This window comes from Nicotiana tomentosiformis, chromosome 12, assembly GCF_000390325.3.
Source record: "Nicotiana tomentosiformis chromosome 12, ASM39032v3, whole genome shotgun sequence".
Lineage (NCBI taxonomy): Eukaryota > Viridiplantae > Streptophyta > Magnoliopsida > Solanales > Solanaceae > Nicotiana > Nicotiana tomentosiformis.
Genome location: NC_090823.1, coordinates 2,144,549 through 2,158,803, shown reverse-complemented (window position 1 = coordinate 2,158,803; position 14,255 = coordinate 2,144,549). Strand labels below are relative to the sequence as shown.

Sequence of the window (14,255 nt, the reverse complement as noted above, 5' to 3'; positions counted from 1 at the left end):
AAGTAGCTTGAATTTTTATATGACAAAATATAATTTAATTTGTTATAACACAAAAATTATTATTTTTATCAAGTTGTTGATTGATTACTCTATAGTATTTATCATAAAGTTGTGTCGATAGTTTTTAGAATATCAATGCACAAAACTTGAACTCTTTTAAAAGCATAAGTTCAATTTGGTCTTTATTAGTTTCATTTATAAATAGTTACTAACGAGTTTGTAATACTAACGTCGCCATTGATTATGCTAATTTTCATATTTTGATTCTGTCTATTAATTCCTGCCAATATTTTATTGAGTCAGATACACTTATAAAACGCAAATAGCGGGGAAAGGACTAAGGAATAGGCTTCTTAGAAATTGCGTATTCTACAACATCAACATCTTATTCTGTCTCTGGAATAGACTTTCAAATTTCAGATTCGCCATTGTGTTTAAGGGAAGTGATCCATACCAAGAATTTATTCAATTCAAATTCGAGACTTCTGATCACGAGTCGAGAGATAATATTCATGTTAGGGATATAGTAGATATGCCCTAAATTCATTCTCATATTTGACGATTTGAACATATTTTTGTGAACGTTATTTGATATAAAAATATATGGCATTTGATATTCTTTTATCATAGTTATTATCAATTGCTTGATTAATTTAATAAGATCCTTGATTAAATTTTAAAACTTGTCATCATGATGGAGATCATGATAATGAGATTGAAGTTTCTTATAATTTAATCTAAATTTGTTCTTGATCGTAGGATTATTAATTGGACATTAGTAATCCGTTAGATCAATATTTATGTGATCGTCTTTATTGGATAAAGATTAGTTGATCTCATTAACTAAATCACATAGATAGATGATGCATATAGAGATATGATCATTGAACCGACTCATTGGATAATTCATAATAGTTAGAATTACCATAAACTGTCAATAGGATATTCTCTTGAAGAATGTGATGTAAGAGTTTCCTTTGACCTGAGATCATCATAGTAATTGACAAGTTATTTATTATGCTTTGATATTAGACACCTATGGCCCTAGGGCGATAATTGAAAGGATATTGGGTACGATTAAATGCTTGTAAAATTAGTGATTGATCAAGATGAAATCTGTCAACTCTTGGTAATGAGTTTAAGCTCCATGTTGTCATGAATTATAAATGACCAAACTAAGACCTTGGCCAAGGCAATTGAATGAAAGAAGAAAAGAGTTTCTTAGGTCATTCAATGGTCGATTATATTTGACATGAACATATAGTTGATCGCCTATTATGATTTAACAGTTGAACCATATCCTAGGGTGACCCAGAGCTATAAGGATAGAAGGAATTACTACATTATTCTTCTACGGGTTCTTGAGAGTAAATTGTATACTTCATGTTATCCGGCCGTTAATGAGTGTTGATAGACGCCACCCTTGATTAGTATATTGATTTGATCAATTAACTGTCGGCTTAGTATTGAACCTATGGGGTCGCACACTAACGAGTGTTCTAATTTTTGCTAAATGATTAATTACTTTATCATTTGATAATTAAATTAAAGAATTTAATTAGTCAAATAAATGAAGTTATTATTCCAAATAAAATATTATTATATTCGTTGCTAGCACAAAGAATATAATTAATATTGTGAATAAATTGAAGTTTTCTATTTGGAATAGAAAATTAAATTATATCTCTTGGTTGAAATATATATGTATGTGTGTGATATATATAAATAATATTTATTTATTTGTTAAATCCAATTTTGAATTGGATTAACTTATAAAGTCCATGAAAGGACGGGTGGCTAACTTATTGAGAATGGGATTTGATTTTTCTATATTAAAATACTAATAAGGATTTTATAATCCAATTTGGAATTGGACTTTGTGGAAAGTCCATAAAGATTGGCAGTCACGAGACCCATTGAATGGGATTTTGAACTGTCCATTGAAAATTCCATACTATATAAAGTGTGATGGAAAAAATTTGCCACCGAAAAAAAATTACTTTGTGAAAGTAAGAGTGCAACAAAAGTCAAAAAAGAAAATACAATTACAAGAAAAGTGTTTCTTGTTCTTCTATCTTTGAGGTGAGACGCATAGAGTCTTCGCACTATCGAAGAAATTTTTGAAACGAGAATCTCTTCACCAGATACGTCTTAGATCCGATCTTTGACATGTAAATAAATTTTAAACACGAAAAGATCTGCCTAGGATTGTTTGTCTTCTGCTGCGTGTTACGAACATCTATATGCAATCCTACAATTCCATTTTGTCATATCTTTTGGTGGTGATTCTAGAAATATTCAATTTCACATAAAATCTGTCTTTTCCTGATTACTAATATATATATTAATTAAGATAAGTGAAAAAAGAGCAATTTGAAGGCTGATTAAGACTGATAAGAGAGAAAAGATACACAATTAGCTAGGGGGAAGGGAACTGATTAAGTTTCAACTAATGAGTCAAAAATGGAGTCGGTTGCTCTAGTGGTAAGCACTCTCCACTTTCAATCAAGAGGTTGTGAGTTCGAGTCACCCCAAGAGCAAGGTGGAGAGTTCTTGGAGGGAGGGAGCCGAGGGTCTATCGGAAACAGCCTCTCTACCCTAGGGTAGGGGTAAGATCTGCGTACAAGCTACCCTATCCAGACCCCACTAGTGGAATCATATTGGGTAGTTATTATTGTTGTTGTTGTCGTCATCGTCGTCGTTGTTAATGAGTCAAAAATAGACAAATCAAGCATGTGGAAACTCCCATAAGGAAAGCCACCAAAAAAGGAAGAAATAAAGAAGAAGAAAAATAGAGCTTTGAGTATTAATTGGTGATTTTGTTTTGAGGACACAATTATTATCGTTCATTTTGTTTTAAATTTAGAGCATGTTTGGCCAAGCTTCTCGGAATAAAAAAAGTATTTTTTAAAAAATTTAAGGTGTTTGGCCAAAATAAAATAGTACTTTTGGCTAACAGCAGAAGCAGTTTTTCTGCTTTTGGAAAGAAGCAGAAAATTCTAGCTTCTTCCAAGAAGCAGAAGCAGAAGTAGAAAATTAATTTATTCAAGACAAAACTATCCTCACCATAAATATATATTTTCCAAATTATCCTTTACATTTTCTTTAATATTTTTTGTCTTTTCATTTGTTCTTGCTTCTTTCGCTTGGATAGTTCTTTTTTTTTTTCCTTCTAATTTCTACCATTATTTTAAAAAGGAAAAAGGCCCAAAAATGACCCTGTAGTAGTCGAAATGAATCAATTATAACCCCCATTTTAACTTGAGCCTACTAATACCCCTACCGTTAAAGAATGAGCCTAATTCTACCATTTTCCACTAACAGCTACTACTTAAAATATTTACTTTGTCCAAAAAAATCAGGCAATGACACGTGTCTTAATCAACCCACCCCTAATATTATTTTAACATCCCCCACCTGAATTATTTCACCCACCCATCCCCACCTTTTTACCCCCTTCGCTTAATGCTTGAACACAACATTTGGATGCTGGAACACAACAATCATTTGCATCTGTGTTTGACACTCAAACTGGAATACTACAGTCAATGATTGTGTCTGAGACACAAACATGGCTGGAGCCAAGGAAGACAAATCATGTTGCACCAGTGGCAAGAGCTAATACAAGGAAGATCCAATTTAAAAGAGATCACACTGGTACTTCAAATCCAACTAACCTACCTTATTCGCCAATCAAGTGCACATGGAAGGGAAAAGAGACAATGACATTAAACCAGCTACAAGAAGGATGAAAGAAAAGAATCAAAAGTATGGGAATTAAAGGGAGGGGAACAATTGCATAATGTAGTCATGATGGATGGTTTTTGATTAAGTGAAGGAGGGTAAAAAGATGGGGAGGGGTGGGTGAAATAATATTGGGGGGTGGGTTGATTAAGACACGTGTCATTTCCTGATTTTTTTTAGACAAAGTAAATATTTTAAGTAGTAGCTGTTAGTGAAAAAGGGTAGAATTAGGCTCATTCTTTAACGGTAGGGGTATTAGTAGGCTCAAGTTAAAATCGGAGTTATAATTGATCCATTTCGAATACCACAGGGTCATTTTTGGGCCTTTTCCCTTTTAAAAATTAAAGATATCAAATACATGAATCATCTTGTAACTTTTCAAATTCTTTTTTGACTTTTCTTGTTTTTGATGTTTTCTTTGACTAATCTTGTTTGTTTTTTCTTTCTAAATTAATAGATCTCCTAGAATTCTCCTAGTCTTCGATGTACAATTGAAAGAACATTTGGAATCTGAAAAAATAGGTTTTCTATTTTACGTTCAATGCCATTTTTCAAGTTTGACACTCAGATTCATCTTGTTATAACTACCATGGCTATACACAATTTCATCCGACGATTTCTTCTAGTGATAAGGAATTCAACTATTATGCTAATGAAGACATTACTGCAGAGATTGAGGAAGGAGATGGACCTTCTGGTATTCCTTTAGAAATGCAAGACAAGTCTTCTGCTATTATGGAGGCGTTGCATGGTAGAATTAAAGATGAAATTGTTGAGAAATATTATCATGTGTGAGTGATGTTGCTTATTATTTCATGGTTGATTATCAATATATAGTAATTTTTGGAATAAACTTTAAGTCACACTGGATGACGTATTTTGATTATTCAAATCATCGTGTAAATAACAAGTACTTATACTAGATAATATTATTGCTTTGGTATAACTATATATGTTACAATGATTTAAATATTTAGTATGTATGTTTACTTTATGTTTATATTTTAATTAAATTGAATAAAAAAATAAAAACAGTCTCTTATAATAAATATTTAAATTTATTTATTTTTTAAATAATTATAAAACCTTGGTACTATCCTTTTTGGTAATTTGACACTCAAAATTACTTTTTATAAAGATTGGTCAAACTCAATTTGTTTATCAAATATTGCAAAAAGTACTTCTTAAATGAATTGGCCAAACATAAATTTTATTTTTCAAAAGTACTTTAGAAGAAAGTACTTTTAAAAAAAAAATATTTTTCAAAATAAGTATTTTTTTAGCAACTTGGCCAAACGTGCTCTTAATTTACTTGTATTTGAAGTCAATGGATTAGAAAAGAGAAAAAAAGAGTTGTTTATAAGCATTATGTCCATATCGTTGACTTATCTTCAATTATCGATGGAAAATAATACCAATAAGGGATGCTAACAATAAATGTAGCAAATCAATGCACATTTCCCTTTCTTCATGGTTGCATATACCTCTTCTGTAATTTTTTATTTTTAAATTTTCCAACTTGTCGTCCATGTGCAAAAACAATATATTCGGGGAAAAAAAACTTACTTACACATGATATTTCACACGGTATTTTTGAATGCAAGATATGTACATATTTATCACTAAATTATTGTTAGTCTCGTTAATTTTTAATAGGTGTGTCTAGGGGTTGTATTTGTTCGCAAGGAAGAATTTCTCGTCAAGTAAGTTTGGAGGGGTGCAAACACACTTGCGAGAATTCGGGTAACGGCTATAAGGAGAAAACGAAAGGAAATTGTATCCGACCAAGCAATGGCGGAGCCACGTTGAACTAAGGGGTGTCAAGCGACACCCCTTCGCCGGAAAATTACATTATATTGTTAGATAAATTTTTTTATTTTATGTATATTTACTATACGTTGATTCCCCTTGATTTTTTGATATATCTAATTATTTATATTTTGACACCCCTTGATGAAAATTCTGGCTCCGCCACTACGACCAAGTATGGACAAATTGTTTTCTCTTAAAAAATATATTTTTGAAAAGCAATTTTAAGAAAACACTTTTCAAAATAAGTTGATTTAAGAAGTTTGGTCAAACATGCTATTAGGAGGGACAATACTTATTAGAATATTTCTTAGTAGGGAAATATACCAAACTGTTAAAATAAATTGTTTAATTTGAGGTAAACATCGAATACAAACAATATTTTCCCAAAATAGTCTATCGAGCTAAGAGATAAGAGGGAGATGACGTCTATGTTTGACGAAGAATAATTCATGATTTCTTGAGTTTTAGTTTCTTTTGTTTGCCCTTATTATGGAAAGGGACAAACAATGCATGAGGATTAATTACAGGATTTTCTAGGTTAAATTTGACTAGAAGCCTTCTGAATTGATATAAATTTTTAATTTGAGGACCATTTCTGATTTAGAATGATGGGTTTCCTTCCTTATTCTTTTTCTTTTTTCTAAAAAGTCATTTCACTAAAATAATTATTTATAGTTATCTTTTAAGTGACATAATAGTAATGTATAAATTACTAGACAATAAATTATACTGATTTATTATAGTTACATAAAGTTTAAACACAGGAGACAAGCTAATTTATATTGCTTTAAGACTGCTCATACTAATTAATAGTCGAGGTTTGGTAGATTTTTAACGAGCCGTACTCAAGGGTATAGCTTGATGGTTAATAAAGTGATTAATAAAGTAGGTTGAGAACCACGAGGTCTCGAGTTTAAATTTTAACGGAGACAAAAACACTAAGGGATTTCTTCTCATATGTCCAAGTTTTAGTGAATAGAGTTACCTGATACTTGTAACGATTAAAGGTAATAACTCTTCCATAAAATTAGTCGAAGTGCGCGTCACCGATATAAGTGGTGAGTGGTCGATGTTTAATGGTACTTCTGTCAACTCAGTATTAATAAAAATAAATTTCTTATCGTGTAATTATTTAAGAAAGTTTAGCTAGTTACGGAAATTAAGCATAGACAAACGAAAGTTCTCACAAAACTCTTCCTTTTACACATGTTTGCTAGTGAGGTAATTAATTGCATATTTTTCTTACTTAAATGAAGAAAATGCTCTTTTTTAGCCACACAATAATGACTCCAATGTTGGACTTTATTCAAGTAAACTCCAAACTTTTGCCTAACTTGTTGTTTCAAATTTGGAAAATTAAATTAAGTTTGTTCATTATACTTTCACCTTGTGGATTCTAATTACTCGTGAAAGAATTCGACATCCCAAAATCACCACATAATATGCTCCTTGATATTTCTATTCGATTTATAATTTAAGAAGTTGGAAAGAAGTTATTTCCCTTTATGAATTCAAGGCAAATATAGTGGCAATAATCCTTAATAATTTAAAGTTGTTATATGTATACATGTCTAAGCAGCAAAAATGGGTTAAACTTTGTTCTATAGTTAGTCCAGTTTCTTCTATAACTTCAGATCATTTGGTCTGAAATTCTCAGTGAACTTTGTGTGAAACCTTGTTGATCTAAACTTTGGCCATAATATTTTATAGGTAGATAAGTTTCTTCTACAACTTTAGACCATCCCTATAAACTTGTTAAAACGTTAGGTTAAAAGGCAGCGCAGTACACAAAGCATCTCGCATTCACGCAGGGTCTAGGAAAAGGCCGCACCCCAAGGGGTATGAGTAGATAGTCCACCCGAATACAAGAATTAATAGTTGTTTCCACGACTCGAATCAGTGACCCGTAAGATCACACAGTAGTTAAGTTTGGTCATAAAATTTTATAGGTAGTTAAGTTTCTTCTACAACTTTAGACCATCCTAATAAACTTTTTAAAACCTTAGGTTATATGCTAAGATTCATTTAATATAGAACCTTTCCCTTTTACTTGCATTGTATGTCAATGAAATTGGTTTAACACTCTTTTGGTCACCTCATCTTTTAGCAAACAGTAGCTGGCTTATTCATTAAGTACAAAGAGAGCTATTACTCACATAATTTTAATGTCTCAATCGACAAACTCAGGTTCAAGCAACTTAAACTTATTGCAGAACATTACAATGAAAAAATGCTCAGACCTAACCAACATTACAACTAACAAGAGTTTGTTGCAATGCCCCAACAGCTTAAATAATGCAAACACGCCTTTCAGAGAAAACGAAATAGTACAAGAAATAGTGATACGAATCCAATCATCCGCCAATATCAGAATCCAGAGAGCGACGATCAAATAGTGATAAATACAGGAAAGGTTCCAATCCCTCAAGCAGTAACCTGACCGAACAGACACTTGCGGATCTGCAAGATTCAGGACAGCAGCAATTAAAATTAACAATTAATTAAGCAAGGATAATAATAATGCAGAAAATGATGGAAGGGGCATACTCATTCAATGTAGAAAACACTAGAACAAAGCTCTAGAGCAATGAGCAATCTTTTATAACCACCCCCACCCCCACCTCCAAAAAAAAAAAAAAAAAAAAGAGGAGGGTAAATCAGGAAGTTCCTGCTTGCTGTCATCCCATCCCTACTAAGGACTGCACATTCAACTCATTTTACTGGAAAGTAGTATTCTCTGTCTTCACTCATTTTCTTTGCTTCATCCACCCACGTCCATTCAATCCATCCTAGCTAGTTCTTTAGCTGGTTCTCAACACATTTGTAGTCTCAAGTCACAATTTTCTTGTGACCTTAAACTGCTCAACCGGCTGTATGCCTTCATTAACTTACAGGCGTATAGATACTCAAGTTTTCAGAAAGAGTCTAGTCTCAACAATGATTAGGATACAACCGACTTGCTTCCCCCACCCAGATAACAAAATTTAGTGACAGAAACGATAAATAGATGACTTTGCAAATTTTAACCACATAAGAGGTAAAAAAGTGTCAATGAACTGAGCTGCAGAAAGTTACTCCACAGAGATCAATCATTAATCAGCAACAGTAAACATCTAACACGCATATCCATTCAAACAATGAACATTTAAGACACTTTGTAACTCATCTGAATGATATTTTAAATAACAAGGGATCAATAGACAGCTAAAACTCAAGCAATAGATCACGAGTCTAAAGTACATTGGAGGAATGCGAATCAAAGAAAATGGCAAGACCAGACCACAGAAATCTGACAAAAATGAAGGAAAGGGCAGAAGAAAGAACCTCTGGTAGTTTTTTACGGAACACAACTTCCAATCTGGCATCAAGGGTGTTTTCACACACAATTTTCCCATCTCGAGAAGCCAACACCACTCCTCCAGAGCTGTGGGGATAAATAGAGATAAATTAGTAAGAGGAGTTACATGGTTTTTCAAAGAGCTGATTTCTCACAAAAGCAATAACAAGGAAAGCAGGAAAGAAAAAAATCCAACCAACAGACAGGACCTAGTTTAAGCACAAAGGGCTGTACTTTAAGGTTTCCTCATGAAAGTAAGGTTGTAACTAGAGCAGCTTACCAAGAAGGACCATGCATATTATGATGTGATGGAGCCGGAGGTAGGTGGATGTCGTCAACTATGATCTCCGGTGCGTGGACATTTGCCTTCTCTGCATACTCTTCCTTTGCTGCATCCAATACATGTTCAACCAGGTGTACGTCATGTTTCCGACAACGCAGCAGGACAGAAGGCTCTTTAAGCCTGAGCAAACTCTGCAAGAGAAAGAGATGGTTTCGAATTATGCCTAAAGACTAAGCAATAATAAGTTCAGTAAGCCATACAGACACCACGGGCAGTCAAGCCAAACATAACAAACAATAATTAGTTCTTAGTCATTATATTGGCTTTAGCAAAGAAGAAATCGCAAGCTTCATATTACAATGAAAATGCGTGCTACAATTTTCGGTTCTGTTAAGTCAAGCCCCAATTTTAAAAGGATCCAGCTTGAAGGTCAGTAAAAGTTTCTTGTCACGCTATCCAATTATATTTTGGTATCTAAAACTATAACATGACTCTACTAGTCTTAGACTTAATATATCAAAATCCAGTCTGAACTTGAAGCCAGAGAGATTCACAATTTTCAAGTTGCCATTCCTTTGTAAAGCACAGTACATGCCATAGAAACCAAACAAGAAGTAATCTGGCGTCCCAAGAGTTCGGATATCATGATGCATATAACCACATCAACAGATGACTATATTGGTCTTTTTCTAAATAGTATGCCTTCCATAAAGTATTCTTGCTCAATTTCTAAGATCTCATAGTTTAATTCGGGAAGTCCAGAAAAAAAAGGAGGAGAAAATGGTGTAGATTAACGTCCACCATACCTGAACAATAAGATTATGCAGAAGCTTCTTATAACTGTCTTGGTGGTGAGGAAGAATAATCTCTACGAGTTCGTTGTGATGATGGCTAACTTGTAAAAGCTCCTTTGCTGCTGCCTCCTTCATGGTGTTAACCAAGTCATCCTGAGCTTGAAGAACTTTGATCCGAGAGGCATTGAGTTGCATGGAGTACTCGCTGCGAGAAATACATTTTTGAAAAACTTTAAAGACCATGTACGCTGATAGAATTCAAATTAGATAAGCTGAACCACAGAGGATGTTATGTTGGCAAATCAATTGCAATTTAAACTTAAACTTCGCACCTAATTTAACATGATCTAGCTTGCTACAGTCTACAGAAACGAACATCGTGAGGAAATCAACTTCATACCTAATTTAACCATGTGGCTTATTCCAAAATAGAACTATACTCTAACTAGCAAGAAAGGAGTTTTAAAAAAAGGTATTAATTGTAGCAGAATACAACAGTGGAATATGTCAAAAAAGCACACAAGCCCCCGAAGATGCCATTAGTAAGCTTTATTTTCTTTCTTTTAAAGTAAGCTTTTCCATGATGTTCCGGACCTAGCATGGAGCAAAACAAGCAGAAATCTGGATATACCAAAAAGAAAAAGGTATCTATCTTCAAACTGCAATCAAACATCATACAGCTAAGACACCAAATAAAAACAATCATTTTTATCGTTTTATGGTTATAAAAAAAACAATCTTTTTCAGCCAAAATCAAGTGATAGCATTATAGTTATAATACAATGGCTTTTGATTGCTGTTACAATAACAGTACTACTGAATATCTTCTATTCACAGTTATAGCACAATGGCATTTGATGGCTAACAGGAAATCAAATCGAAGCATTTGACGAGCAATATGAATTCCCAAGCATAAAATCGAATAATTGTTTCTTCAAGCCAATTTCACCTAAAACACAAAATTATAACACAAAACAAACCAAAACAAATATGCAAAATTACATCTTTTTGCGAACATCCACTTGTTTTTCTTTGCGCTCGAACTCTTGTCTAATCTTCTTCTTCTCCGCTTCCACTAGCTGCAACTTCTCGATGTTGAATTCCTAAGAAACAATCGCATCCACTGTACATTATTTCTATAATTACCTATATAAATCTCCGAACATAGGCAGATCCAGCTCTATGTCGGTGAGTTTAGACGCACCACTACTTTCAGCTTAAACTATATATATAATTAAAACTTTTCAACTCCAACTATATATATGGAAAGTCGAAACTTTTTGAAAAGTATAAATTTACAACTTTTACACTCGAACTATCTATATAATTTTAAATTGGTAACTGCACTGCTATTTGTACTAACTGATTTTTTAAATTTCGGATCCGCCTCAGGGTTCAGAACAATGCTAGATGCAGAAAATAGAAAGTTTGAAACTTTTCGAAAAGTGAAAACTATTTAGACTTGAACTATATATATAAGTAAAACTTTTCAACTCCAACTATACGTATGGAAAGTCGAAACTTTTTGAAAAGTATACATTCCCAACTTTTACACTCGAACTATATAAAATAATTAAAAATTGGTAACAGCACTGGTATTTGTACTAACTAATTATAAATTTAGGATCCGGCTCTGGCTCAGAACAATGCTAGATGCAGAAAATAGAAAGTTTGAAACTTTTCAAAAAGTACATTGAAAACTTTATATACTCGAACTATATATATAACTAAACTTTTCATCTCCAACTATATATATGGAAAGTTGAAACTCTTTGAAAAGTATACATGTACAACTTTTACACTCGAACTATATAAAATAATTTAAAATTGGTAACTGCAGTGCTCTAATTTTAAATTTCGGATCCGCCTCTAGCTCAGAACAATGCTAGATGCAGAAAATAGAAAGTTTTCACTTTTCGAAAAGTGAACTTTTCAGACTCGAACTTTATATATAATTGAATTTCGAAAAGTATATATATATATATATATATGTTTACATTTATTATCACAAATATTAGTGAATGCAGCGCTATTCATAGTTACTGAAATTAAATTCTGACTTGGAACAATTGCGAAAAACAGAAATGATTAAATTCAATTAAATTTGATATTGTATAATAAAAATAAATAGGGATTACTTCTTCAGCAGAAACGGAAATCTCATTGGCTTTTTCTTCAGCTTCTTGGCGGATGAATCGGACCATTTGCTGGATCTGCTTTGAGACATCTGTGTCGTTCATTTTTTCGGATCTGGATTTTGGATCAAAATCGGGTCAACGATTCGGGTTCTTTTTACAGAGTAGGTTTTCGAAGAAGAAGAAGAAGAAGACAGGTAAGAGCACGAGTCAACAGTTCACAAAAAAATTGTCTTAAAACTGAAATGAAATCACATGTCTGATCTATCTAGCCCCGTATTTTATTAGAATTGCTGAAGACACCCAAGAAGCTTGTTTAAAGAACCCCGAACTTGATGTTTTTTGGCGAGTGTACACCTTAACTATTTGAGGTCCTAAATACCACTTTCAACTTGTTTTTTGAAAGTTATTAACTCTTTAACGCGCTACATGGCAAAGAAAGTAACTTCAAATGAGTTTGGGCGCGTGAAAATATCATGTAATTGCCACATCAGTCTAAAATTACCATTTTTGTTAACTGTTATTCTATCTCAAACAATAAAAATGATGAAATGACTTTTTTTTTAAATTCCAATCCCTATATCACCGTCATCGTTCCTAATTCCATTCATCTTCCTTATCTCATCATATTCTCATACTCATTTTGTGATATAACATCATTTTCTTGCTTTAGCAAACTAACAAATTTCTCCCTAAACTTACAGCATAAATTACGCATAATATGCCTTGTAAATACCTCAAAAATTGGGTGTGCTTTCGGAGAACATTACCCGCGGTAATGGTGTTAATCTCGGCATGTGGGACACATTTGGACAGTGATTGAGACCCATTTGGGGTGGGTTTGCCGGTTTCTTCCACCAGAGTTATACTTAAAACTTATTTGAGTTAGATTCTTCCACCAGATTCTTTCGCCGGAGTTATATTTATAACTTATTTGAGTTAGATTCGAGTTTTCATCGATTCTTCCACTAGAGTTGTAGTTGTATTTAAAACTGATTTGAGTTCAATTGAAAGGACCCATTTGATTCTTCCGGTGAATTCTTCGTCGGATTTAAGTTGTATTGCAATTGAAATGGCGTAAAGGCCCTAATATTTTATTAGAGTTTTAAAATTTTAAATAAATAAAAAATAATTTATTTTGCCACTATGTACAACCACATCAGATGAAAATTTTATATGGACCGCGCGTGGATGCACAATGCTAAGGTCCAACAAGTTAAGGAGTTAATAACTTCAAAAAAACATGTTGAAGGAGATATTTAGGACCACGAATAGTTAAGGTGTACACTCGCCAAAAAGCGTCAAGTTCAGGGAGGTCTTTAACTATTATGCCTTTAAAGAATTGACCTACTTCCACGGCAAAATTTAATATTTGTGAAAATTTAATTAAAAGGTGTGAATTTTTAGTCCACAAAAGTTCTAACTCTTCTAACAAATGAAAACATGGTATTGAGTTGGACGAGTCAAGTCATAATCTTCATCTATTATCATTTCACCTAACGTGACATATAATTTATTATTCCGATTTAAGTAAATTTTAAATAAATTAAAATCAGAAAACATCTAACTCAATTTATATTTGATTCAGACTATTTTTCACTTGTTGTTCCACTTAGACAAGGAAAAAGCATTGTTGTTTTCCCCTCTTATTAAACTCATCTCCAACAATCATCACCCTTCGCATTTTTTAATGCCCAACCCATTATTTTTCTAGTTAAATTTTCAATAAACGCAAGTGAAACGAATTTAGAGTGTTAAATAAGGTTATATATACGTGTTTAATCAACAAATGTTATACCATTATATAGGATAAAATATGTTTATATTAAATGATCGCATGAGAAAATGACTTGTGGAGCCAAAGACAGGGGGTAGTTGAATTCTGAGGCAACGATCTTGTCTGCTACTAGAGAGAATGATATTCATAAAGATAAAATAAATGCTTGTCACCGGGTAGCATTTAACAAGGAATATTCTACAGCATTCAGTACGCAGCCCGTTGCAAGGAATATAGCATTCACTATCTGTCATTACACATTCTTCAATGGACCTCATAATTGTCATTAAAGAGGGGCTTGATCTAGGGGTGGGCATAATACCGGCCGAACCGAAAAAACCGGCCAAACCGTTCATTTCGGTTTTTCGGTTTC

General features: G+C 33.0%; 1 protein-coding gene across 1 annotated transcript; it reads right to left on the bottom strand.

Moving 5' to 3' along the window:
* Positions 1-7,657: 7,657 nt before the first annotated feature.
* Positions 7,658-12,440, bottom strand: LOC104112061 (V-type proton ATPase subunit E-like). The gene is made up of 6 exons (XM_009621885.4): positions 12,109-12,440; positions 10,973-11,073; positions 9,983-10,175; positions 9,174-9,367; positions 8,881-8,980; positions 7,658-8,016 (listed from the first exon to the last, which is right to left on the bottom strand). Exons 1-6 carry the CDS (start codon positions 12,208-12,210, stop codon positions 7,981-7,983), a joined length of 726 nt encoding a protein of 241 aa, XP_009620180.1. The 5' UTR covers positions 12,211-12,440; the 3' UTR covers positions 7,658-7,980.
* Positions 12,441-14,255: the final 1,815 nt, after the last annotated feature.

Coding starts and splice junctions, on each gene's coding strand:
- LOC104112061 (XM_009621885.4), bottom strand. CDS start 12,210: ATGAACGACACAGATGTCTCAAAGCAGATCCAGCAAATGGTCCGATTC. Junction 10,176..10,972: donor GTGGATGTTCGCAAAAAGAT/GTAATTTTGCAT, acceptor TATTTCTCGCAG/CGAGTACTCCATGCAACTCA. Junction 9,368..9,982: donor TGCATAATCTTATTGTTCAG/GTATGGTGGACG, acceptor TTTCTCTTGCAG/AGTTTGCTCAGGCTTAAAGA.